The following is a 27,229-nucleotide window of genomic DNA, read 5'->3' as shown; positions in this document are numbered from 1 at the left end:
CATAAGATTTAAGTGCTGTTGAACGAGTATGGTAGTAGGTGACCAGCCGCACCGGTTTGTGTCAAGAACTGCAACACTGCTGGGTTTTTCACGCGCAAAAGTTTCCCGTGTGTATCAAGAATAGACCACCACCAAAAGGCCATCCAACCAACTTGACACGACTGTGGGAAGTATTGGAGTCAACATGGGACAGTATCCCTGTAGAACGCTTGACACCTTGTAGAGTCAATGCCCCAATGAACTGAGGCTGTTCCGAGGGCAAAAAGGGGGGGGGGGGTGCAACTCAATATTAGGAAGGTGTTCTTAATGTTTTGTATACTCAGTGTATATACACCTAGCACCACCCAGGGCTAAACTGGTTTTATCTAGACGGGATACTGACTTTTAGAGCAGGTTAGAAGAACTAACGCAGCAGGTTAGGATAATTTACGAAGCAGGTTAGGAGAATTAGGTTAAGGTTAATAGGGAAAGAGTTAGGGTTAGCTAAAATGCTCAATTTAACAAAAGCTGTATCCCATCTAGACATGACCGGCTAAACCATAGCTTTAATGTGAGTTGACTATAATGGGCCTTTACAATTCAACCGGTTACATTTCTCATAAGCACATTTCCCAAATTAACATAAATGACAATAATATCGCTGGAAAAGAGCGCGCCTCTTTATTTGCAGATACATGCGCACACTCGCGGGTGACAGCAAGCAGGATTTCCTAGATTTTCAATCAGGCATGATATTTTCCAACCCAGTGAAAGTGACATTGACATAAGGAACCAGAAGCATATTGGGAGGTGGGAGGATGACTTGAGGCAGAAAGAATAGCACACATACCGTGTTCACGTGCTAGTCGGAACTAGGATCTTGGAAATGTCCGACTGGGGTGCTGAGGAGTATTTCTATCTGTAATAAAGTCCTTTGTGGGGAAAAACTCATTCTGATTGGCTGGGCCTGGCTCTCCAGTTTTTATATAACTAAGCAAGTCAGTTAAGAACAAATTCTTATTTACAATGACAGCATACCTACAGCAAATTAGGACACATCGACAGGTGTATTCGAACCAGCAACCTTTTAGTTACTGGCCCAACGCACTAACCGCTAGGCTACCTGCCTGACTGCCAAGTGTGTGGGCCTGCCAAGTGTGTGTGCTTTGCACAAAAAGGGTTTCACAGGCAAGAATATTGCAGCCAGTAAGATTGCACCTAAATCAACCATTTATYGGATCATCAAGAACTTCAAGGAGGGCAGTTCAATTGTTGTGAAGAAGGCTTCAGGGCACCCAAGAAAGTCCAGCAAGCACCAGGACCGTCTCCTAAAGTTGATTCAGCTGCGGGATCAGGGCACCACCAGTACAGAGCTTGCTCAGGAATGGCAGCAGGCAGGTGTGAGTGCATCTGCACGCACAGTGAGGCGAAGACTTTTGGAGGATGGCCTGGTGTCRAGAAGGGCAGCAAAGAAGCCACTTSTCTCYAGGAAAAACATCAGGGACAGACTSATATTCTGCAAAAGGTACAGGGATTGGACTGCTGAGGACTGGGGTAAAGTCATTTTCTCTGATGAATCCCCTTTCCAATTGTTTGGGGCATCCGGAAAAAAAGCTTGTCCGGAGAAGACAAGGTAAGCACGACCGTCAGTCCTGTGTCATGCCAACAGTAAAGCATCCTGAGACCATTCATGTTTGGGGTTGCTTCTCAGCCAAGGGAGTGGGCTCACTCACAATTTTGCCTAAGAACACAGCCATGAATAAAGAATGGTACCCACACATCCTCCGAGAGCAACTTCTCCCAACCATCCAGGACTCAAATGATGTCAATTAGCCCATCAGAAGCTTCTAAAGCCATGACATAATTTTCTGGCATTTTCCAAGCTGTTTAAAGTCACAGTCAACTTAGTGTATGTAAACTTCTGACCTGCTGGAATTGTGATGTAGTGAATTATAAGTGAAATAATCTCTGTAAAAAATTGTTGGAAATATTACTTGTGCCATGCACAAAATAGATGTCCTAACCGACTTGCCAAAACTATAGTTTGTTAACAAGAAATTTGTGGAGGGGTTGAAAAACGAGTTTTAATGACTCCAACCTAAGTGTATGTAAACTTCCGACTTCAACTGTATGTACAGTAGGGTTAGATGGTGGTGCAATGCATTTTTCCCATTCTCCTTGTACCGTTTTTGTGAACAAATGTGAAATTCACACTTCAACCTGTAAAAGCCAGCAATATGCAACAAAGCGTCTTGTCTGCCTGAAAACTACACGAAGAAGAAGAAGAAAAACGTGAAGAACGTGCCAGTGATGTGAACAAGGCTAGTTGGGATACATCCTATGTCAAATTAACGTCAAACGTTGATTTTAACCCTAACTATTTTTCTGACCTTAACCCAATTATCTCAAACTGCTCCGTAAAGTATCCTAACCTGCCGCGTAAATTCTCCTAACCTGCTCCGAAATATAAATTCTGACATAAACTGTATCCCTTCTAGCCAAAATCGAGTGATACTGACATAAAACCCTAAAAGCAAAATGGCAGCCAGCAGTGGAAAATCTGTTCTGTTCGTGTGTCTGGGTAAGAAACGACCAAGAAAAAAACCCACAGTCTCTGTGATTTCATGCACATAACGAGTCAATGGTGTGTCAAGGTGATAATACATGTAAAAAATTGCTATACACTTGGAACTGACTGCCGTTTGTACATGAATGGCAAGTGATGCTAACGGGTGCTATGCTAGCTCCAGTAGTTACTGTGTAACTAGCTAGCTAAACCATTGAAAACGTTGGTACAATAACTATTGCAACCGCTATTGAAGTTAGTTAGCTAGCTAACTAAATTGCACATATCAATTTCTGTATCCAACTTGCAATACCAAAACCTTACATTCACTGCCATGATTTAGTATGGAATCAGTCCACATCTTCCTCTGAAAAACAAGTGACTACTCATCAAACTTGCCTAATATCCCTTACTAATATATCACCAGATTCTCCTTATCTGAAATGCAAAGGCAATGAAAAGGTTGCTCAATGATTCTACCACGGCCTAAGACCTTTGGACAGTAGAGTCCAATGTAAATGTATGTACGAAGATCTTGTGCCATAGCCAGGCAGGCTTGGGTGATTATGGGAATTCATTTTGTAGTCAACAGCCAGCTATCAAAAGTTCTCATGTTTCCAATATGTTATATTGAACTGTTAATCGGAGGTTTAATTTCAACGACGTTCCATTGTTCAGATTGCATAATGTAAAACGTGACCACATTGCCCTGTAATACCTCCAATCAAACACTGTAGTTGACTCAATTGGGTCTCAACAAGTTAAATTATTATTTTTCATTCAGAAATATAGGGTAGATATTCGCCAAGACTCCAGGGGATATTGTGAGATAATCAGTTTTTGCTGATGCAAGTGTAGCAGATGGGTATCTCCACTAGCGCTGCCAAATAGCTAACTTTTCTGTGGCTCGACTGGGTAAGACACTTCAGGAGGGCGGTCATATGTGTTTGCGAGGCAGAGGTCCTAGGTTCGAGACTCGGTATGAGCTGAGTTATGAGGAAGTGGTACTGGTGAAGCAAGCAGCGTGACCTAATTTAGCCAAGCACTCTAATGATAGTCAGCTTATTATGTGTCATTTTCTTTTTTGAACAGGGAACATTTGCAGGTCCCCCATCGCCGAAGCCGTCTTCAGGAAAATGGCGACAGATGCTGGTGTTGTTGACAAGGTAAAGGCTTAAATTTATATGTGTGGGTAGATCTTCACAGGAACATATTGACAGCTCTGTTACATAGAAGTAATGCGTAGAAGTAATGCAAATATTTGATAACTTGTTTTGTGTAGACTTTGTTCCACATATGTTGTGCGTTTGTTGAGCTACTGTACTCTTTTGATTGATAAAGATTTGTTCCCCTACTGCATCATATTCCAAACTGTTTCAAAAAAAAWATATATATATATAAAATAAATAAAACCTTTATTTAACTAGGCAAGTCAGTTAAGAACAAATTCTTATTTACAATGACGACCTACCAAAAGGCCTCCTGCGGGGACGGGGGCTCTGGTTCAAAATAAAAATGTATTAAATACAAATATAGGGCAAAACACACATCACAACAAGAGAGACAACACTACATAAAGAGAGACCTAAGACAACAACACAGCATGGCAGCAACACAACATGACAACAATATGGCAGCAGCACAACATGGTAGCAGCACAAAACAGGGTACAGACATTATTGTACACAGACAACAGCACAAAGGGCAAGAAGGTAGAGACAATGCATCACGCGAAGCAGCCACAACTCTCAGTTAGTGTCCATGATTGAGTCTTTGAATGAAGAGATGGAGATGAAACTGTCCAGTTTGAGTGTTTGTTGCAGCTTGTTCCAGTCGCTATCTGCAGCGAACTGAAAAGAGGAGCGACCCAGGGATGTATGTGCTTTGGGGACCTTTAACAGAATGTGACTGGCGGAACGAGTGTTGTATGTGGAGGATGAGGGCTGCAGTAGATATCTCCGATAGGGGGGAGTGAGGCCTAAGAGGGYTTTGCAAATCAGCATCAACCAGTGGGTCTTGCGACGGGTATACGGAGATGACCAGCTCTGCAGTCTTCTGCTTCTAGAGATGGAGATGCATTTTTAACAGTATAGGCTAAGGAAACAAACAAATTAGACTGAAATCTATCAACCTATTATTAGATTGCTCTAATGTGCTGCATGTGCTGAGTCATTGTGTGCATATGAATACATTTTGCTTTGTTGTTGCTGTTCTCCTGCTCTGCATAGTGGAGGATAGACAGTGCTGCCACCTCCACCTATGAGATAGGCAACCCTCCAGACCACCGTGGTCAAGCCTGCATGAAGAAACACGGGGTGCCCATGAGGCATGTAGCCAGGCAGGTACGACCAACCCCTTTATCCTTCCTGTTAGCATTAGCTAGCTAGCTCTTGTGTTCTCTGTTGTTGCAGTGGGTCATAGACAGTGGTGCCACGACTGACTGGAACACAGGCAGCTCCCCGGACGCCCGTGGTCTGGCCTGCCTGAGGACACATGGCATTGAAACAAAACACAGGGCCCGACAGGTATATGATACATCAGTCACCCTGGGGTCCTTGCTGGGTTGCTTTGGAGACTGTATACAAGTGTGTGTGGCATGGATAGTGTGTGTGTGTGGGGGAGAGTGTGTGTGTGAGTTGGCTGTATTAGCCTAAATCCCATGAATAAAACACTTGAGCACAATGACTTTCCTAGCAGTACTAACTTTTATTGCCAATGCTTAGTATTGCATCCTGATAGACGCTGTAAAATCACACCAAGATGTTATGAAGTCTGGTATCTAGGCTCTCCAAATCTACTCAGTCTATTGAAAGAGACAAGCTTGGGGTTAATTCCATTTCAATTCCAGTCAATTTAGGAAGTACACTGAAATTCCAATTCTTGTCAACCCTTTTCATTTTGGAAAATGTGTAATTTGGATTACTTTTTTAATTGACTGGAATTGAAATGGATTTCACCCCAACCATATTTGCCAACTGTGTTAGTGGGCCTCATGTTTTGCTGGTCTTTTTCTCAAGTTTTTCCAGCTCTCCCTTTCTCTCCTGCCAGCTCTCTGGTGCCCTGGCCCTGACCCAATGCTGGGAAGGGGAGCTGCCGTCATGTTGGTTTGTCTCTCATAACGGACAGAGGCCAACCCCGTTCTAATCTCCAGAAACTAGGGATGGGAGCTCAACGCTGCCCTGGCTCTGAGCCACCCATGTCTCCACGCAATGAACTTTGACAAGCTCTGAGTTTCTCTCTCGCTCTCTGTTCCCCCCCGTTCCCTGCTAATTTCAGTGAACTTTAACTCACTGTTTCTTGCCTCTAATGTAATGTCTCGGCTTGCCTCAGAAAATAATGTTTGGAGACAGAGGGTGCTCTGTTTAATAAAAAACGGGAGTTTGTTTTATTGAGAGACAACGGCAAGGGGATAGAATGGGGACTTAGTTTTTTGTTTTTTTTTAGTTAATGAATCCATAAGTGCATCGTCACAGAGAAAGATTAAGTTATTTTAGTCTTAACACTGGAAATCCCAGATATTTGATTGGAGGGGGCCCTGCAAGGGGTTTGAAGCGATATGATTTTTTGCCCTGAATGCAAATTGTCATAATCAAGCATACTTTTTTCAGTCTGGGTGTCATCCCAATTCCCATCACCACATTTGACTTACTGTAGCTTTAGACTGAGCTCTTGTAAGCAGATAGTTCCCTGCTCCACTCACTCCACAGAGTCATACAATAACTCAACAACTCCACACGGTTTCTGAACTTTTTATCTGTCTGCTCTCAGACCGGGTCCTCGTTCTCCCTTATTTTTCCTTATATCTCTCCCCTCCTACCCGTTCCTCATATAACAGCCTCCCTGACTGTCAGTCAAAAATTCCAGAAATCCAACCAGGCTCTATGGAGGGGGTTCACATGAGGATTTTGACCAGAGATTATTGCAGGGAGAAGACAAATATTGTGTGTGTGTGTGTTTGCGCTGTAAAGCCCAAGCGGGGAACTACAGAGTTTAAATAGCAGTGGATGGAATTTGACATTTTGCCAACTTAACTTTCATTTTGCAAGGGTTTTTGGATCAATACAGATACTACATACACAACACCTAGTTATTATATACTCTTATTATACAAATCTGGAATGGTCAATTTCTGGCGAGCTTTCATGTAAATGGCTCTTTCTCTCTGTCTTTACTCCCTCTACTTCTTTCTCTTCACTCTTTTAACCTCTCCATTCCCAAGTCCCACCCTAGAAACCCTTTCAAACCATAATTGAGGCATGGCCTCACTCTCCTGAGTCATGGCTGAGTAAGTGTTGCACAACAAGATTCACACACAGTGCATTCAGAAAGTATTCAGATCCCTTGATTTCTCCCCCCCACACATTTTGTTACGTTCAGCCTTATTCTAACATTGATTACATTTGTTTTTTCTTCTCATCAATCTACACACACTACCCCATAATGACAACGCAAAAACAGGTTTTCAGAAATTTGTGAAAATGCATTACAACTATAAAAACAGATATTTAATTTACATAAGTATTCACCCTTTACTCAGTACTTTGTTGAAGCACGTTTAGCAGCGATTACAGCCTCGAATCTTCTTGGTTATGATGCTACAAGCTTGGCACACCTGTATTTGTGGAGTTTCTCACATTCTTCTCTGCAGATCCTCTCAAGCTTTGTCAGGTTGGATGGGGAGCGTTGTTGCACAGCTATGTTCAGGTCTCTCCAGAATGTTAGACCGGGTTGAAGTCCGGGCTTTGGCTGGGCCACTCATGGACATTCAGAGACTTGTCCCGAAGCCACTCCTGCATTGTCTTGGCTGTGTGCTTAGAGTCGTTGTCTTGTTGGAAGGCGAACCTTCGCCTTCGGTTCTGAGCGCTCTGGAGCAGCTTTTCATCAAGGATCTCTCTACTTTGCTCTGTTCATCTTTCCCTCGATCCTGACTAGTCTCACAATCCCTGCCGCTGAAAAACATCCCCACAGCATGATGCTGCCACCACCATGCTTCACCGTAGGGATGGTGCCAAAACAGGATGCACCTGAGCTCAATTTCAAGTCTCATAGCAAAGGGTCTGAATACTTATGTAAATAAGGTATTTCTGTTTTATATTTTTTTTTATAAATTTGCAAAAATTTTAATACCGGTTTACGCTTTGTCATTATGGGGTATTTAGTGTAGATTGAAAATTATTAATTTAATCAATTTGAGAATAAGGCTGTAATACTGAATACCTGAATACTCTGAATACTTTCCGAATGCACTGTACTTGAAGATGTACTGCTTTGATCCCTTTCATAACCCTGAACATGGAGGGACCCAGACACCGCTCCTCTCCATCTCTCGCTCTCCCTCTCTTTCTCCTTCTTCTTCTCTCTCTGAGTTCTCTGGAACCTCTCAATTTGACTCAACGAGAACCAGGGAGAGGTCTTTACCACTGTAATGGAACACATATACCAGGCAGAAGTTATATAGGGCCTAGTGCCTGACAGTTAAACTTTATAGAGAAAGCACAGCATCCAGTCTTGTGTTGTCAACACACACCAGTACCAATGTTAACATTTTGTCTTCTGTGTTTCTTTTCTTCTAGGTGACAAAGGAGGATTTTATGTCATTTGACTACATTCTGTGCATGGATGAGAGCAATTTGAGGTATATGCATCTTAACCCTATGTTCGTGTGTGAGTGTGTGTGTGTCAATGCGTATATGTGTGTGCTCGGTCTGCTTCCTTTGTTCAAGAGGGGGGTGAACACAATTTGCAACATCTGCACGGATACTCTGACTCACAGAACGGTGTTCTGTGCCATGACATCACAAGTCTATTCTATTCCGGGCTGCCATTCAAAATTATTGGAGTAAAAATAAAAATGTTTAAGTAACATCCTTGGGGTTTACTTGTTCTATGACCCTATGGCACTTATCCAAACATGATTACCGGGCTCACAAACTAAGTCAGAGAAGAGCTTATGCGGAGTGTAGAAATGGCCCGGGATATTGAGATAGACCGAGCAATAAAAGTACAATAGAAACGAGGTAATTGTCAGATCCAAACTTTATATCAGGAACTTGGTGATGGCTGTCGTCCATTCAAAATGCCATTGTCTGTATGTTAAAGTTAGGCTTTCCCTGCAACGGGTCAGGTAGGGGGATGTCTTGGCAATTGTGGAGAAGTATATTGTGTACACACACACAGATGCAGACGGGACATACAGGCAGACATGTACACCTCAAGGTCTATGTAAAGTGTAGGGGTAAAGTCTGTCTAACAAGTGAGTGTCCCTAAGCTGTTTGCATGTGAAGCCTGGGCAGGGGGAGGGATATTTCTTGCTACTTTGAACGTTCAGGGATCATTTAGAGATCACATGCCTAAGGCGGTGCGGTCTGTAAGCAGCTTACTGAGGTCTTTGGATGCCTCGTCTTTTCTGTTTGGGGGCGACTTTTCCCTTTTCTTCCTCCATTCTGTTTCTCTCTCCAAGTATTTGGTTAGCTAGCGAGAGAAAGAGATTAACCTTAACTCCCCGCCAATTATTACCAATGACCTAATTAATCATCACCAGTTAGTTTTTACATGTTTTATTATTGTGTTGGATTATAGTGCTTTACTTACCTTTCAGTTTAGTCAGTGGGAACCAGGAGCCCTTTCATCTCCGCTGCATTCTACATTTACAATGCAGTGCTATACAACTCACCTTAAAACCCCCCCCCCCCCCCATGAAAGCGTCAGGGGGCCGCTGCTCTACCACAGGGTTAGACACAGGAGGTGGCAGTGGGGCGGTAGTTCCCTGTTTTGAGTCCCATTCCCAGTATTGGAAGCTTCCCAGCTTGGCCCCATACCCTCATTGTGGGGGAGTCAGTCCCCTCTCGGTCCAAGCAGTATGGCTGGCCATTTCATTTGAGCCATTACACTACTTACAATGGGAAGGACCTGGCAACAGCTTTGTTTTAGTGCCTGGGTTAGTAATAGTTTTTAAATATCCGCTGCATTTCTAGACCCCTGTGGTCTGGTTTACAGCCAGGCACGGTGCATGGATCCTTCCTAGCTGCTTTTATTACTGAGTGTATTGTTGTATTTATAAGCCCAATTACCCAAGCATCAAAATAAAAGAAACCAGTAAAGTCAATAAAAGACTAATTTCCACAGTTGGATTGTGAGGACTTGTTTGAAGAAGTTGTGTAGCCAATAAGTAACTGTTCTAGTAACTGTCAAAAGGATTTAGTCACAAATACATTCTCATATATTGATAGTTGGTTTCAGAGTTCGACTTGTTGTGCACTGATAGCGTATACCACAGTAAGCCATTTAGAAGACTTGGAATAGAATAGATGTGTTGTCTGTGATAGGCTCTTGCGTGTCACAGAAACACCAAACCAACAAAATGGGTGTCTAAGACTTATTAAACCTTTTTTATTTGGTTCCATTTGTTATGGACAGATGGCCATTTATACCACAATAAAAGTTGTTCTATCAAATTGGTGGTTACATTTGTAAAAGTCTGTCAGATATTTGGTCCAAAATAGCACTGGTGGTATTTGATTTTAGTATTGTCACAGGAACAAATCATAACCGTCTCTGACTTTTCTCTCTCTTTACAGTGACCTGAAAAAGAAGGCAAACTCTGTGAAAAACAGCAAAGCCATGATTGAGCTGCTGGGCTCGTACGACCCAGAGAAACAACTGATCATCAAAGACCCATACTATGTAAGTTTACTGCACTGACAGTGTTTTCCCACCAGTACTAAGTGGCCCTATCACAACTGGGTTACTAGGTTTAGACAAAAAACAGATTCTGCTGCTCGCGTTGTGAATAAAAAACATGACTGCATATGGCTTAACCCACCAACATTATTCTAAAGTACTGTAGGCTACATGAATCCATACACTTACAGCGAGATAACGTAACACATTCAGTAGAACAATGTCCTGTTCTCTACAGGGTAAGTTTCCATGTTAACTCCCATAATTCAGAGAGTCCTTGTGTCCTCAAACCAGCACTATCTATGTCTAAGCCTCACTCTGGGCTCCCGAGTGGCGCAGCGCTCTAAGGCACTGTATCTCAGTGCAGTGCAGTGCCAGTCCCTGGTTCAAATCCAGGCTGTATCACATCCGGCCTTGATTGGGAGTCCCATAGGGCRGTGCACAATTGGCCCAGCGTCGTCCGGGTTTGGCCGGGGTAGGCCGTCATTGTAAATAAGAATTTGTTTTTAACTAACTTGCCTAGTGTAAAAAAAAAAGTAATCCCCAGTTAAAACCACTGTATGGAACAATTGGTTTCTGATGGGAAAAGTTATTGTCTTCCTCTCATGTCCTGAGATACGATATTATTACGATACGATATTATCATGGTACTTTGGTGCCGACACGATATATATTGTGATTCTCACAATTCTATATGTATTGTGATTYGATAATTTCATTTTATTGCAATTTGATGTTCCAAACCAAGCTCACCATATGTCCGCTGCAGAGGGACAAGAGAGCCATGAGAACGTTTTGATCAGTCATGGAAATAAAACTGTTAAACAAATTGTCTCCCTACTTAAAAAGATGGAGAACAAGCTATGAAGGAAAAATACTGGAGTTTTGGTGCAGTTACAGTCAATTGGCGCAAAAATAATATTGCGAAATTGTCAAAACGATATGATATATCGTCAAAAATAATATCCTGATATGTACAGTACCAGTCAAAAGTTTGGACACACCTACTCATTCAAGGGTTTTTCTTTATTTTTACTATTTTCTACATTGTAGAATATTGATGACGACATCAAAACTATGAAATAACACATATGGAAACAGCATTCTGCAGCGATACGCCATCCCATCTGGTTTGCGCTTAGTGCGACTATCATTTGTTTTTCAACAGAACAATGAGACAAGAAAAACCCTGGAATGAGTAGGTATGTCCAAACTTTTGACTGGTACTGTAACTATCGATTTTTGTCCCCCGTCACTAATGTCCTGTGTCCTCAAGTCTCTGCAGCCGCACTTTACCATCTCACAACATGTTTAATGGCTTTGTTAACTTTTCCCAGCTTTAAATGCTTCCTATGTAAGTCCTGCCAAATGGCATCGGAAGTGGAGGCCGGTTGGTTTGTGCAGTGTTAATAGAATTTTACATGGATGTGATGAGTGAGGGGGGGGGGMTGATACTGGGGGTGGAGAAGGGCAGTTAGTTTGATAATTGAAGTCCAGTTGTTGGTTTACTACAGTTTCTGTTGTTGGTCTACTACAGTCTCTGTTGTTGGTCTACTACAGTCTCTGTTGTTGGTCTACTACAGTCTCTGTTGTTGGGTGTGGAGGAAGATAATTAGAAAAAAGGAGGGAAATGTTTCAGGAATGTGAAAATGCAGGCAAACTGCATGTTTGGTTTGATGAGGAATGCTATATAAATCATATCCCCTGTCCTATATTCTTGTTAAAATAATAAATGAATTAATTTGTTGTGTGGTCTTGACCAGGGACATGCATGTTGCGGGTAGACCTCAGATCGCATAATGTCATGTGTGGGTAATTGAGATGTTTCTATTAGGGTTTCAGGAAACATCCCTTTTGATAGAATAATGACGGTAAAGTATTAATGTTGCGATGGTTGTGGTTGACCAAAATAAAGTGTCTGTGTGCACTCTGGTTCAATCATGTGTGTCCCTCTTCTTGGCTGTCTGTCCCTGTGTGTTAAAATCCCAGTGCTGTCAAAAATGTGATTTTCCTATGTTTTATATATATTTCCACACTGAGGTTGTAAAAATATTGTGAAAATGATCCTGCCCTTTTAGTGTACGAGCTGTTTGATAAAAAAGAAAACGCCTGGAATTTCAGCCTGTTTTGGTGGGATGGAGTTTTGGCTTCACCAGGCAGTAAATTAGTTAATAGACCAATAAGAGTTCTAAATCTCTTTGCCAATAACAGCAAATTTTCAGTTTTACCCTCCCCACTTAGACCACTACAACAGTCCTAGCAAAATTCTTGCTTGAGAAATTACTCTTTGCTAAGAAGCTATTTTTGTTTCTTTTTGATCATTTCAATTAGAAACAGTCACAGTAAGGTATCTAATTGTTACCCAGAAATGATTTGCTATTGAGATAAAAATGTCTGCATTGGACCTTTAACACCAGCTGTGAGTGTGTGGTAGCCAGAGGGAGCTTAGCCTTAAGCATGGTTTCAGAGGCGCGTAAATAAATATTTTGGCGTGTTGACAGCGCTGGGTTGTGGTCCGTCATCCTTCGCCACAACGCATGGCAGAGAAGCACAGTARAGGACTAGAGCCAGACGGCTCTGTTTTTTTGATAAATTGAGACATGAGTTTCTCAGTCCAACCTTAGAGCCGATGACATGCTCTGAGGAGGACGTAGCTGAATGTGGTTCCAAAGACTTAATTTGGAGCCTTTTTGTTTGGATCAGGGACTGAGTTTGGGGGTTGAAGGGGGTGGAGGAACTGGGTGGGTGTTAAGAGTCTTCAGGTGTGGTTGGCTGTTCTCCTGCCAGCGAAGGAGTATATTAAAAGGCTAACTGTCAAATGTGTCCAAGTACATTTTGTACAGGGACTCATTTCTGAACGATTCTGCTTTTGATTTTAGTTCCAGTGGTGTTATTAAAAACAACACCATTTTCCAGAYGGTTTCTACCTTTTACAATGGCCTGAACAAGTAAAAAACACTTTAAAACGTATTACAAAACGGCATGTGCACTCTACTCCTAGACCATTTCTGAGGAAAGAAAATATCTTTCATTTTTGGATGAACTTTTTAAAGTTAGGGTTACATGCCGCTGTCATGCATAGACTGAGTTGTCGGCCATCTTCCCTGGTTGTTACAGATATTATTGTTTGTGAATATGAGATCATCGCTTTAGGAGTCCCCAACCGGCCTCTACAATGGACTGTCTGTTTCACCAATGCATGTGGATAGATATTACATCTATTGTTGTTTATTTATTGCATCTCTCTCTGTTTTGTATATTTTTCTGGAAAGAGTCTCTTCTTGATGTTTTAACATTACTATTCACACAGTGTAAATTTGAGTTTTAAATTAGTTTGCCACACAACACGAGAGAGAGAAGTTAAGAGGAATGCACTCTAAGGTTTCAAAGGACAAGACATGCCCTTTTGGCACTTTGGATTGGTGTCACAGGTCTCTGAAAGGTGTAACGTTCTTTATGGTGGGCCTGGAAAGTTGGCTTGGGCTGTTTTCTTCTCTATTATTGGCTAATTTAATGACAAGAGCCAATTGGACAGAAAACGTCACTGAAGAAACCCCCTATCCAATGTCAGCTCTATATTCTACTGGGTTGGGAAATTATTGAGCTAGTAACTAGAGGCTTTCTGATTCAGATTTTGAGAAAGATTAACCGCTTCATTGCTCATGGAAAAGGCTCTTTCCTGCTGTTTTATTTTGATGGCACTATTTAAATGCCTTAATAAAAGAATATTGATGAACACATCAAATTTTATTTAATAGCTTTCTGAAAAGCAAAAATGTATAACCTTTATTCATACAATTTTTTTTTTGCAAAATTAATTGATTTCCCTTTTTTTCTGTTCTATAGGGGCATGAGGAAGACTTTGAAAATGTGTACGAACAATGTGTGAGATGCTGCAAAGTGTTTTTGGAAAACAACTCGTAATCAGACCCAAGATCTGACCGGTGAACATCCACCCAAACACGAGACTGGTAGTAAAGAAACCATCCTCCGTTATCATCCATAGTTGTGCAGTTACAATACACATCTGCCAGGTCACACTAACAGTAGTTCCCATCAATATGGTGTAGCAATCAGTTGATTGTCACATAATCTACAATATGTCTGTAAAACGAACGGTTTACTGTACTGTGTCCTAAATAAAATGGTTTTTTTGAGGAATCTGCAGATTGTCTGGTCTCTTCAAATAAACAATACATATTCAAATAAACAATACATATTCAAATAAACAATACATACTCAACGGAACTAACAATGCACTATTCTCTCTCTTTATCTTATTTCTCTTTTACATTTTGTAAATTGTTAGTCTAATCTAGTCTAACATAGCCATCAACGTTTATAGAGATTAATATGGATGCATTATGGCATGACCAGACATTTTAGGGTTCAGAGGGCAGGGTTAAAGGTTGAGACCAGGGTCAAAGTTAATGCTTGCCCAAATGATAATCTTGTTGGGTATTTGACACGGGCTTAGTTAGTTACTTTCATGTCACAATGTTTTTTTAATTTTGAGTTATTCTTCCATTTGTACTCCTCCCATGACATCCTACTTCGAACATCAGGGCTTTGATAAAACAAAACCTATAAAATCACTTTAATGAGTGTAATTACTGTAGCTCAGCTATTGGTATTTTAGAGAAATGAGAGGACAAAAATAGTCTGCAATGATTTGTTCTCATAACTAGCTAATGATGCTACTTAGCCTCTTTATCTTACCACTGGCACCTCCACCATTATGCCTAATTTGGACCTGCACATATTCCTCCTTATGTCAAAAATGATTAAAATCCCAAACCATGGCAGCCCAAGGTAGTGCAGAATGCTGCCCGTTGAAAATAAAAACCCTGAATTGTACGTTTTCAGGTGTATATCACTGTGGATTTAGTTCCTAGGCTGTGATTGACAGAAATTGGGAGCAGTAATGCATAATAAACCAGATGAAGGCATTGATATATCGTGTTTGAGTGGAACGACCAAAGGAATGTCCCTCCACATACTGTTCTCTGCTAGTGTGGTCCAGTCTATCCTAGGCCTGTGCTCAATCCAAACCAGCAAACCAGTTTGTCGTACTAGGGTAAAGCCAAAGCATGGTGAATTATTTATTCAGCATTGCACAAGAGAGTATTTGAATTAATCTAAAGTTGAGTGTCTGATTTTGATTGAGTAGGATTCTTACTGTAGTATCAGGCTGAGAAAAAAAGTGTTACTTAGGGTTAATCACTCTGCCTGCTAGCTTGTACAAACATATGTTGGCACGGGGGAATGGGATCCACAATGCATAAATCCTGCAGTACAACAAATGGTTGATTGTTTAGTTACTTTGTCATTTGAACCTAAACAAATAGACATTTTCAGACAAATATTTACTCTCTTAGGTAAAGAGAACTTCCATTGACAGAATACATTTTCCCAGACGGCAAGTTCACTCAATGCTCATTATTAAGCAAAAACTACTTGGCTTTAAAGGGATACTTTGGGATTTTGACAATGAGGCCCTTTAATTCCCCAGAGTCGGATGAACTTGCATGCTAATGCTAGTTAGCATTGGCTTGTGAAACTACCTCTTACTTCCTTCATACTGGACACGGAGACATAAAAATAGTATCCACAAGTTCATCTGACTTTGGGGTAGTAGATAAAGGGCCTCATTGCCAAAATTCCAAAGTAACCCTTTAATGCTCATTGTCCATTACAATTACAGTACATAATGTGAATTTTAGATAACTGACTTTGCAAAGTGTTTCATTTGTCTTTTAATCTACAGTGAACAAAAAATATAAATGCAACTTGCAAACATTTCAAAGATTTTAATATGTTACAGTTCATATAGGGAAATCAGTCATTTAAAATAAATTCATTAGGCCAATGGATTTTGCATGACTGGGAATACAGATATGCATCTGTTGGTCACAGATACCTTAAAAAAAGGTAGGGGCATGGATCAGAAAAAACAGTATTGGGTGTGACCACCATTTGCCACATGCAGCGTGACAGATCTCCTTCGCATAGAGTTGATCAGGCTGTTGATTGTGGCCTGTGGATTCCCCCCCCTCCCCCCACTCCTCTTCAATGGCTGTGCGAAGTTGCTAGATATTGGCGGGAACTGGAACACGCTGTCGTACATGTCGAACCACAGCATCCCAACATGCTCAATTGGTGACATGTCTGGTGAGTATGCAGGCCATGGAAGAACTGGGCCATTTTCAGCTTCTAGGAATTGTGTACAGATCCTTGCAACATGGAGCTGTGCATTTTACTGAAACATGAGGTGATGGTGGCGGATGAATGACACGACAATGGGCCTCAGGATCTCGTCACGGTATCTCTGTGTATTCAAATTGCCATAGATAAAATGCAATTGCGTTCATTGTCCGTAGCTTATGCCTGCCCATATCATAACCCCACCACCCTCATGGGGTACTCTGTTCATAACGTTGACATCAGAAAACTGCTCGCCCAGATGGCGCCATACACGGTCTGCCATCTGCCCGGTACAGTTGAATCCGGGATTCATCCGTGAAGAGCACACTTCTCCAGCGTGCCAGTGGCCATCGAAGGTGAGTATTTGCCCTCTGAAGTCAGTTATGACGCCAAACTGCAGTCAGGTCAAGGACAACGAGCACGCAGATGAGCATTGCTGAGACGGTTTGACAGTTTGTGCAGAAATCCTTTGTTTGTGCAAACCCACAGTTTCTTCAGCTGTCCGGGTGGCTGGTCTCAGACGACCCCGCAGGTGAAGGAGTGGGATGTAGAGGTCCTGGGCTGGCATGGTTACAGGTGGTCTGCGGTTTTGAGGACGGTTGGACATGCTGCCAATTTCTGTAAAACGATGTTGGAGGCGGCTTATGGTTGAGAAATTAACATTCAATTCCCTGGCAAGAGCTCTGGTGGACATTCCTTTAGTCAGCATGCCAATTCCCTAAAAACCTGAGGCATCTGTTGCATTGTGTTGTGTGACAAAACTGCTAATTTTTTACTTTTATTGTCCCCAGCACAAGGTGTACCTGTGTAATGATCATGCTGTTTAATCAGCTTCTTGATATGCCGCACCTGTCAGGTGGATGGATTATCTTGGCAAAGGAGAAAATGCACACTAACAGGGATGTAAACAAATCTGTGCACAACAATTTCTGTGATCTTTTATTTCAGCTCATGAAACATGGGACCAACACTTAATTAACATGTTGCATTTATATTTTAGTTCAGTGTATTAATCTAGACCTGTAAGGAAGCCAGAGACCTGTGCAACCTACTGGATTCCTATAGATTCCAATTGAATCATATTTCCTGTTATAGTCAGTGATGAACAACACCACGTACTTTAAGAAACAACAGAGAGAGGCCGCTCATATTTGTACCAATCTTATAATTTATTTAAATATATTTCATGTTTTTGATATATATTTTTTAACACCAAGTTAATATACGTCAAACACTTTAATTTATGGTTGTTATGTGGATTCCATTTATGCTTTTTACAATATGTACATATTGCACTCAGGTTAGAATGTTTATACATACTGTATACAGAGGAAAACATATGACAACTTGAATATATAAATATACTATGTACCACACTACCACACTCAGACTCACAGGAGGGTTTCTTCTTACACACAACTTCTGACTGCAACCAGTGCCTAATATATAGTGTCTCTTGTTTTAATACATGTCTTACAAAGACATAAAAAGGCAAGGAAATTGTCATGCAGTTAATAATTTAATCATACGWTTCAGTGTGGTCACAGGTAGGTGAGAGAATTTCCGAGATAGCCTTTTATCCACTAATAGGTAGTGCTGCTGACAAAGATATGACGCCGAACCACAACATAAATACAACCTAAAAAGGCATGTCGCAACCCAACCAAAAGATTTGATTGATTTCAATTGTTGTTGTTGTTTTTTGGGGGGTGGGGGGGGGGGTTAAAAACAAACAAAAGCAATCCCTTTTCTCTTTTGGTAAAAACCAAGAAAGAAAGAAGAAAGTAGAGTTTGTCCAGCCAGCAGGACAATAATAACCCCGAAATCTGTGGTTGCTGCCATTTTTTCCCCTTCACCTTCTGTATCTTCTGTATAGTCTCTTGTCAAGACCCACAGTGACCACAGACTGTGTAGGGTCCAGGGAGGCCTGTGAGTGGTAATCCATGTCTTTGTAAAATAGTGAACTCTGGTGACGGATACTGCGTAATGGCGGACGTGACTGGTTCGAGTTTGTTTGGTTTCCCTGTTGTTGTCTAAGGCACTTTTTGTCAGGGCTCTCTTCTGGACAGCTCTGGTTTGGCTTCAACCTGCGAGAGAGAGGAAGTGAAATTTAGTGCTCTCTCGTACTTGGCAGCGCCCAGAAATTCTTTCCTCTCCAAAAGTACCATGAAAAATGGAGAAAGAAACATGATTTGTTACAGATCTGCATTTCATGCTGTGCTCCAAAAACTGTGTGGACACCGTGCATGGCACTGATTAGATCTACCTATAAGGCTGAGAAAGACATTTTAACATTACTTAACTTCTTCCTTTCAACTTAATGCTATGACTCTACGCAGTAAATTGAAACCATGTGAGGTGCAGTTCACCTTGGCCAGGTGTTTTAGGTCACATTTCACTTTTGCAACAAGTATTTTTTATGTGGGATAAGTACTATTGATTTGTGTCAGGTTTAACAATGCATATTATTATACATGTAACAGGTGTATTTGATTAACACTTTCTGTTTGACCTGTGTAAAGCCCATTAGACTGTTATTAGTTTCACTGAATAGACAAGGACCTCAGCCATAAACAAACATACACAATACTTAGAGCCCTGCGCTCTTCCAGACCATATGACCTGACTAGGAAAAACTCGTAAAAAAATTATATGCACACTTACTTGATTTCTGCTACCCTTCTGTACATCGTGGGCTCCCTGCTAAGCGTGTGAGAAGCCGTGCGCATCTTTTGAAGTCTTAAAAGGAAAGAAAAGAAATAGAGGGATGAATGAATGCCTGGGAGACAGTACTATGCCTCCCCTTATACATAACACATGTGGTGTGCCTATAAACACTGCTTTAAATCCAGGGAAAATGTATTCTTTGTCATATGAAGAGGTTGAGGAACTTACATGCAGGTATTGTGCAGTCTCTGGTGTTGTGATATAGTCTGTATACGTGCTTCCTGCATTTGGGATTGAAATACAGAGGACCTGAGGGACAGAGAAAGCCTTTGAGTTAAAGCCGAGCAGACCAACTACTATCACCTTTCTCTCCCTTTCTTGTCCTTTACATCCTGACCCACCGCACTCAAATCTCTCTCTCTCTCTCTCTCACACACACATCATATGATGTGTATCTCACCTGTTAAGTGTTTTAAAAACTTTTCTTTCTTTCTGAGATCTCTAGGAAATATTTCTGAAAGACAAAAAAGAAGGCAGGGGGTGAGAACAGGAGATCAAAGTGTGTTACTAACTGTAAGTCGCTCTGGGTAAGAGCATCTGCTAAATGACTAAAATGTCAAATGTAAATCACTTTCTTAAGATTCAGCAACTTCAAAATTCCCAAGGCATAACATATTTGAATGATGTGCACCCAGTACCCTCATAGCGCTTTACATTCCGTGGTGGTCTTTTTACACCACCATTTAAGACTGTTATACAACATATTTTGGAGTTCATGGTAACGCCCAGCTGTCAATGTGCAAACTCACCAATAATTTGATCGCCACTATCTGTTTTGAGGTTTCGTAAATCCCTTTTTGTCTCAACTGGGGATTCTCTCCTAGAAGTCGACTGCGATGCTGCGTTCGTGCGGTTCTCACCGCGGCTCTCCTCCACGTGCTTCACTATGTCTACAATCCGCCTGAGTAGGCTCTTGTCGTTCTTCGCGACCGTGGGAGCCGTGGCTGGCGCGCTCTCCTCACAGTGGCTGGTAGTACTGCAGATCAGCAATATGAGTCCCATAACTACAGGCTTGCACAGTCCGCTCATTGCTACGGTAGGCTGAGGAAAGGGATCTCCCTCTCTGACTCTGCCGTGAGTTTAACGAGACCCCTGCAAGAGTTAAGACTTGGGGGTCACAAATGAAGCCCTCTGCCGCACAGAACCATTACATTGTGTTCTTATCTTCAGCATTTCTCCAACATAAATTATTACATTATATAACCCCACATCTACCATGCCTATATATCCTGTCCTCTTAAACAGAGTATTTCACTGTTAGTCTACACCTGTTGTTAAAGAAGCATGTAAAATACAATTGTATTATATTATATATTACCTATTCACACCCATTCATGCAAGCAAATAGGATATCTACTTTCTATAGGAGATTAACAGGCGACGAACCAACTTTCATTGATCAAATCATCCATATTTGTTTATTCAAACAAAATAGACGGTCAACTTTGTAGGTTAGTTCCAAACAATTTAACTTTTTGTTACAATTCCTTATAGCAATTCCAATGGTTCTGCTTATGTTGGACAGTAATGTTGCCTTTATGAAAAAAAGTGCTATAGTTAATCAGAATGCTGTGCACTTGAGAAAGTGTCAGAGAGAAGTCCGATGGAAAACTGTGAAATTACCTGTTTTGTCTCCGTTTCTAATATCCTCCAGTAAATCCGTCGATGTTTTAATGTCAACGCTATTGAACCGCGCCGGATAACTCAGTCTTCGGCACCGTTCTGCCCCATACCATTCCACGATTTAAAACACGACCACAGAGGAAAGGAGAGAATCATCCGTTTTTATAAGAAGTGTATTTGGGCTGCAAGTACGGTCATCTTCTGATCCTTCCTTGACCGACTTGATGGGAGAGAATGGAAAAGTAATTAAAAGGTCTGCTCCATATAGCCTATAGGCTAACTTCTGTGTGCGCCTTGATGAAGTCTCAGGTTGTTTGCCAGGGTGCCACTCACTTTTTATTCTCGCTCTCATACGTAAGGAGCTGTCCCTCGAGGATCACCATGTCTTCAATTAGAATGGCGTTATGAACACTCGTAAATAGGAAATATCACTCAAATTTCCCGATCATCCGCTCTGCCTTGTCAATTTCTTTGCGCTCTCCCTTTTTCGTCACTCCACTTATAGCCTATCTGCAATACGCGCTTACCAGGAAGCTTTTTTAAATTGTTTCCTTGAACTGAAATTCCAAATGACCGATGTGAACGTTCACAGATAACCGCATCTCGTCTTGCATATACTCATAATAACTTCCAATAACCTCGTCACTTTACAAAGCAATAACAAATAAACTGAAAGACAATACAATTACCCACCATGACACAAGCTTTCGTAATTATTATATTATTTGCGTAATTCCAACATCGATTCATGAATAGGTGCCAACGGACTGAGAGGAACAAGTCAACTGAAGCCTTCGCCCGGTTTAAAATTCGTTTTGTTTACTTTCGTTGGTACAACTCCATCTAAGTAATGCCTCATTGTGTAATTGGCTTGGTTTCACTGACCTGCCTCCCCCTAAACGCTCATAATTGGTTTCAATCTGTTGGATGAAAGTTGAGATCTGTTAGATGATGACCAATAGCCAGCCTACTTATCAACTTGTTGCAAAACCTTCACCTGTTTGAAACTTTTCCCATGTGTCTCCTTATTTGTGTTTATGGAGTCTTCATGACAGCCAGTAACAAATGTTGCCAAGACTACTTCGTTTATCGGATGTTCAAATTATAGCAGGCCTATATAACGATAATTGACACGACATCTGGTGTCTTTCGATAAAGGCAACGCCCAGGTTAAATGTTACTGCCGTGCGTAAGGACAGTGTGGTGCTGAAAGGATAGCGCACACCTGCAGTGCGCACCTTCGAGGGTAGCTGCTGCTACACCAGAGGGGAGTGGGGACTGGTGTGTAATAATACAATTGGCTAGAGGGTTGTGTATAATAATATATTGTTATTATTATATTTCACTTCATTTATCACTTTTTTCAATCTTTCTGCCTATTATCAACAATGTAAATCAATCAAACATGTCTGAGTGTCCATTCCGTTCGTCTTCATCCCTATAGCTTACTCACTGGCATTACATCAACACTATACCTTTAACACACACCGGTATTTTCTCTTTGGGCATACAGATACAGGCTATGACTCTACTAGGGAGGGAAGGAGAGTTCTGAAAGAGAGAGCGCGCGTGTCAGAGATATAGAGAGCGCATCCGTGGAGGTAACATTAATATATAACGTTAATAGGTTCTAAACTAAAACTAAAATCTACTGCTGTGAACGCTGTGTCAAGTCTGTGACTAGCGAGTGAGCTCTATAATGAACGAAGGCGGGCGTTGAAACAGAAACGCTGAACGCTCTCATGCGATCCTGAAACACCTTGCATACTGGGCGTATCTACCACCACCAACAACCACAGCGAGTCAACTCAATCAACCGAAGAAGAGTGCGTTTAGCCTTTCTCTGTGTGAGCCCTCGTGCCTTTCCTATAACAAAATGTCGTATTCATATCCCCTCCACAAATATGCCTTACACCTGCTGATAACACCACATCTCATGTCACATTCCGCTGGAACTTTTGGCCAGGCGACAGAACCACCGCATGTCACAATGTGACAACTACCTGTCCTGATGAAGAGTGAGTGATAAGGAGTAAAAACTACACATACAGCCAGCCACATGCCATGTCTCAGTCACAAGGCCTTTGTCAATGCATAAAGAGATGGAATAAAGAGGTCAGTTTAGGCAGTTGGTGTCCCAGTCTGCTATGATTTTAATGAATAAAAGTAGCCTATCATGGAGTGTTTGGCTGTAGTGAAATACCCTATTTAACCCTGTTAAGGTTCAACTCTTAAACATTCTTCTGACTCATAGGAATTAGCAGGGACACAACTTTGGTTTTAGAAGTGGGGGGGCATAGTAAAAAAAAAGAAGTTTTATCCAGTCTGATTAACACTCCAAACAGCCTACCCGACCGCCCAGAGGCATCCGCATGGTCCTAAAGCACACTGTTGCCTCATTTTTGATCACATTCTGAAATTTTTGGAACATTCATTGGAAAATGAATGTTCCAAAAATGTAATTTCAGAATGGGGGGGGGGGGGACATGTCCCTCCCGTCCCAAGGAAAGTTGCACCCCTGGGAATTAGTGACCCTGAACAAACATATTCACATGAGGATTAGTCATTGTTCACCTTACTTGCCCACAAATGTTCCCTTTCTCAACTTATCTGTTTAAAAAAAATACTCATACCACAGTGATGAATGATTTTTATATCTTCTTTTATGACCTACATGTCCAGAACATGCTGAATGTATAAATCACTATGATTAACCTCCGCTCTCACAATATGTGACCTCTGCTGGTCACCTGATTTTCTGTCAGGTGGGTTTTGTGGGAGGTCTCTAATTTCTTCTCCTTTTCCCCCTCTCTCTTTTCTGTGCTGTGTGTGTTCTTCCTGGGTGATGATATTATACATTTGATATTATACATTATACCTCTGTCATGCACCTTTCTCCTCAGGGTGTCCCGTTATCAGTTGGTTTTTACCTCCTCAAGGTGCTATTTGACATGATTCTCTGTTCTTTGTCAGAATAATGAATGAGATGTCCTTTGCACTTGGCGCCACAGCAAAGGAACCAAAGTTGTCGTAATCAGGAATGTTGGAATATCTTCAGTTGTGAGGGTTGGTGACACTTTTTAGATTTTGGCTTTTGGAATCCACTAACTGTTACATTAGGGCCCAACTCAAAAACCAGTAACTGGATTTCCAGGCTGATTTGAAATTGTGTGAAAGTGTAACCGGTGTGAAATGGCTAGCTAGTTAGCGGGGTGCGCTAATAGCGTTTCAATCAGTGATGTCACTTGCTCTGAGACCTTGAAGTAGTTGTTCCCCTTGCTCTGCAAGGGCCGTGGCTTTTGTGGAGCGATGGGTAACGATACTTCGAGGGTGGCTGTTGTCGATATGTGCAGAGGGTCCCTGGTTCGAGCTCAGGTAGGAGCGAGGAGAGGGACGGAAGCAAAACTGTTACATTGGTGCTGTGATCCGGATCACTGGTTGCTACGGAAAAGGAGGAGGTCAAAAGTGGGGTGAGTGTAACCGATGTGAAATGGCTAGCTAATTAGCGGGGTGCGCGCTAATAGCGTTTCAATCGGTGACGTCACTCGCTCTGAGACCTTGAAGTAGTTGTAACCCTTGCTCTGCAAAGGCCACGGCTTTTGTGGAGCGATGGGTAACGATGCTTCGAGGGTGTCTGTTGTCGATGTATGCAGAGGGTCCCTGGTTCAGGGCGGAAGCGAAATGTTACAAAAGCAAAGCAGTAATTCAGAACTTCATCTAGATTAAAATTATACATTCATCCTSTTAGTAATTCAGTGCAAAAAAGAAACTGTCGTCTCTCCTGGCCCCCCCGTATTTATTGAATAGGGCTCTTAAGCTCTGATAAATGCAGGAAGGAGAATGGCATCCACCCTAAAACATGTGTGCTTTTGGGATGTCTTCCTCCCCCTTTCCACACGTACGACTGTTATCTTAAATATTAGCCCCATTTCCTATCCCAAATTACAAACTGCTGTACACACCATTGTAAACCATTACAAGACCTTCTCTCCATGTGTTTCTGGTCAGTCTTAATCCTGTTCAGATATAATACAGACTCCTGTTGCTGTGTCTTTCCCTCCCTCCCTCCATCCCTCACAGTCACACTGTCTCCCTCCCTCACCCTCTATATAGCTCTCTCTCAATCTCTCTTTCTCGCGCTCTGTCTCTCGTTACATCTTATCTATTCATACATTTTCCACTCATTGTTCACACTAGTAATCCTCTCTTAAAATCATCCATAACCCCCAGATGTTGGTTTCTTACTGTGATAACCGTTCCCACTCCTCCTTCTGGATCCCATCATCTCTCCTTAATTCCTGCTTTGGCCCTCCGCTTAGGTGAAAATGTTTTTGGGCCAGCCATCTCTCTCTCTCTCTCTCTCTCTCTCTCTCTCTCTCAATTCAATTTCAATTCAAGGGCTTTATTGGCATGGGAATTATATGTTTACATTGCCAAAGCAAGTGAAATAGATAATAAACAAAAGTCTAATAAACAATAAAACATGTACAGTAAACATTACACTCAGACGTTCCAAAATAATAAAGGCATTTCAAATGTCATATTATATCTATGTACAGTGTTGTAATGATGTGCAAATAGTTAAAGTACAAAAGGGAAAATAAATAAACATACATATAGGTTGTACTTACAATGGTGTTTGTTCTTGGTTGCCCTTTTCTTGTGGCAACAGGTCACAAATCTTGCCGCTGTGATTGCACACTGTGGTATTTCACCCAATAGATATGGGAGTTTATCAAAATTGGATTTGTTTTAGAATTTTTGTGGGTCTGTGTAATCTGAGGTAAATATGTGTCTCTAATATGGCCATACATTTGGCAGAAGGTTAGGAAGTGCAGCTCAGTTTACACCTAATCTTGTGGGCAGTGTGCACATAGCCTGTCTTCTCTTGAGAGCCAGGTCTGCCTTCGGCGGCCTTTCTCAATAGCAAGGCTATGCTCAATGAGTCTGTACACGGTCAATATTTCCTTAATTTTGGATCAGTCATAGTGGCCAGGTATCCTGCCACTGTGTACTCTCTGTTTAGTGACAAATAGCATTCTAGTTTGCTAATTCTTTTGTAAATTCTTTCCAATGTAATTATCTTTTAGTTTTTTTCATGATTTGGTTGCGTCTAATTGTGTTGCTGTCCTGGGGCTCTGTGGGGTGTGTTTGTGAACAGAGCCCCAGGACCAGCTTGCTTAGGGGGTTCTTCTCCAGGTTCAGCTCTCTGTAGGTGATGGCTTTATTATAGAAGGTTTGGGAATCGCTTCCTTTTAGGTGGTTGTAGAATTTAACGGCTCTTTTCTGGATTTTGATAATTATTGGGTATTGGCCTAATTCTGCTCTGCGTGCATTATTTGGTGTTTCACATTGAACACTGGGGATATTTTTGCAGAATTCTGCATGCAGAGTCTCAATTTGGTGTTTGTCCCATTTTGTGAATTCTTGGTTGGTGAGYGGACCACAGACCTCACAACCATAAAGGGCAATAGGTTCTATAAYTAATTTAAGTATTTTTAGCCAGATCCTAATTGGTATGTAAAATTTTATGTTCCTTTTGATGGCATAGAAGGCCCTTCTTGCCTTGTCTCTCAGATCATTCACAGCTTTGTGGAAGTTACCTGTGGCGCTGATGTTTAGGCCAAGATATTTATAGTCTTTTGTGTGCTCTAGGGCAACAGTGTCTAGATGGAATTTGTATTTGTGGTCCTGGCAACTGGACCGTTTTTGGAACATCGTTATTTTTGTCTTACTGAGATTTACTGTCAGGGCCCAGGTCTGACAGAATCTGTGCAGAAGATCTAGGTGCTGCTGTAGGGCCTCCTTGGTTGCCCAAGAAAAGGAGAAGATTTGCAACAGTTAAAGTTGGGGGTCCTAGATGGAATTTTGTATTTTGTGGTCCTGACAACTTGGACCGTTTTTGGAAACATCGTTATTTTTTTTTGTCTTACTGAGATTTTACTGTCAGGGCCCAGGTCCTGACAGAATCTGTGCAGAAGATCTAGGTGCGTGCTGTAGGGCCTCCTTGGTTGGGGAGAAGAAGCACGCAGATCATCAGCCAAACAGTAAGACATTTTGAACTTCAGATTTCTAAGTAGGGTGCGGCCGGGTGCAGCAGTCTCCTCTCTCTGCTCTCTCTCCTCTCCTCTCTCCGTCCTCTCTCTCTCTCTCTCTCTCTCTCTCTCTCCTCTCTCATCTCTCTCTCTCTCTCTCTCTCTTCTCTCTCTCTTCTCTTCTCTCCTCTCTCTCCGTCTTCTCTCTCTCTCTCTCTCTCTCTGTCTCTCTGCTCGTCTCTCACTCTGTCCTTCTCTCTGTCTCTCTCTGTCTCTCTCTTCTCTCTCGTCTCTCTTCTCTCTCTCTGTTCTCTCTCTCTCTCTCTCTCATCTGTCTCTAATCACTCACTCACTCACTCACTCATCACTCACTCACTCACTCACCTCACTCACATCACTCACGTCACGTCACTCA

At 41.8% G+C, this 27,229-nt stretch overlaps 2 protein-coding genes across 4 annotated transcripts; one reads left to right on the top strand and one right to left on the bottom strand.

Moving 5' to 3' along the window:
- The first annotated feature begins 2,452 nt into the window (after nt 1-2,452).
- acp1 (acid phosphatase 1) lies at nt 2,453-14,386 on the top strand. Of its 3 annotated transcripts, XM_024000503.2 has the most exons (7): nt 2,453-2,560; nt 3,638-3,711; nt 4,774-4,887; nt 4,957-5,070; nt 8,119-8,180; nt 10,123-10,228; nt 14,072-14,386. In XM_024000503.2, the coding sequence occupies exons 1-7, from the start codon at nt 2,518-2,520 to the stop codon at nt 14,147-14,149; spliced, it is 591 nt and encodes a 196-aa protein (XP_023856271.1). In that variant the 5' UTR covers nt 2,453-2,517; the 3' UTR covers nt 14,150-14,386. The 3 variants fall into 3 exon arrangements, with proteins under 3 accessions (XP_023856271.1, XP_023856273.1, XP_023856272.1); XM_024000505.2 differs by lacking the exon at nt 4,774-4,887; XM_024000504.2 differs by lacking the exon at nt 4,957-5,070.
- Nucleotides 14,387-18,140: 3,754 nt separating this feature from the next.
- On the bottom strand, nt 18,141-20,870 carry alkal2a (ALK and LTK ligand 2a). Its single transcript, XM_070446476.1, has 6 exons — nt 20,780-20,870; nt 19,906-20,248; nt 19,557-19,610; nt 19,325-19,405; nt 19,094-19,168; nt 18,141-18,516 (listed from the first exon to the last, which is right to left on the bottom strand). Exons 2-5 carry the CDS (start codon nt 20,183-20,185, stop codon nt 19,104-19,106), a joined length of 480 nt encoding a protein of 159 aa, XP_070302577.1. The 5' UTR covers nt 20,186-20,248; nt 20,780-20,870; the 3' UTR covers nt 18,141-18,516; nt 19,094-19,103.
- Nucleotides 20,871-27,229: the final 6,359 nt, after the last annotated feature.

This window comes from Salvelinus sp. IW2-2015, linkage group LG14 (genome assembly GCF_002910315.2).
Source record: "Salvelinus sp. IW2-2015 linkage group LG14, ASM291031v2, whole genome shotgun sequence".
NCBI lineage: Eukaryota > Metazoa > Chordata > Actinopteri > Salmoniformes > Salmonidae > Salvelinus > Salvelinus sp. IW2-2015.
This window is presented reverse-complemented; position numbering and strand designations above follow the sequence as displayed.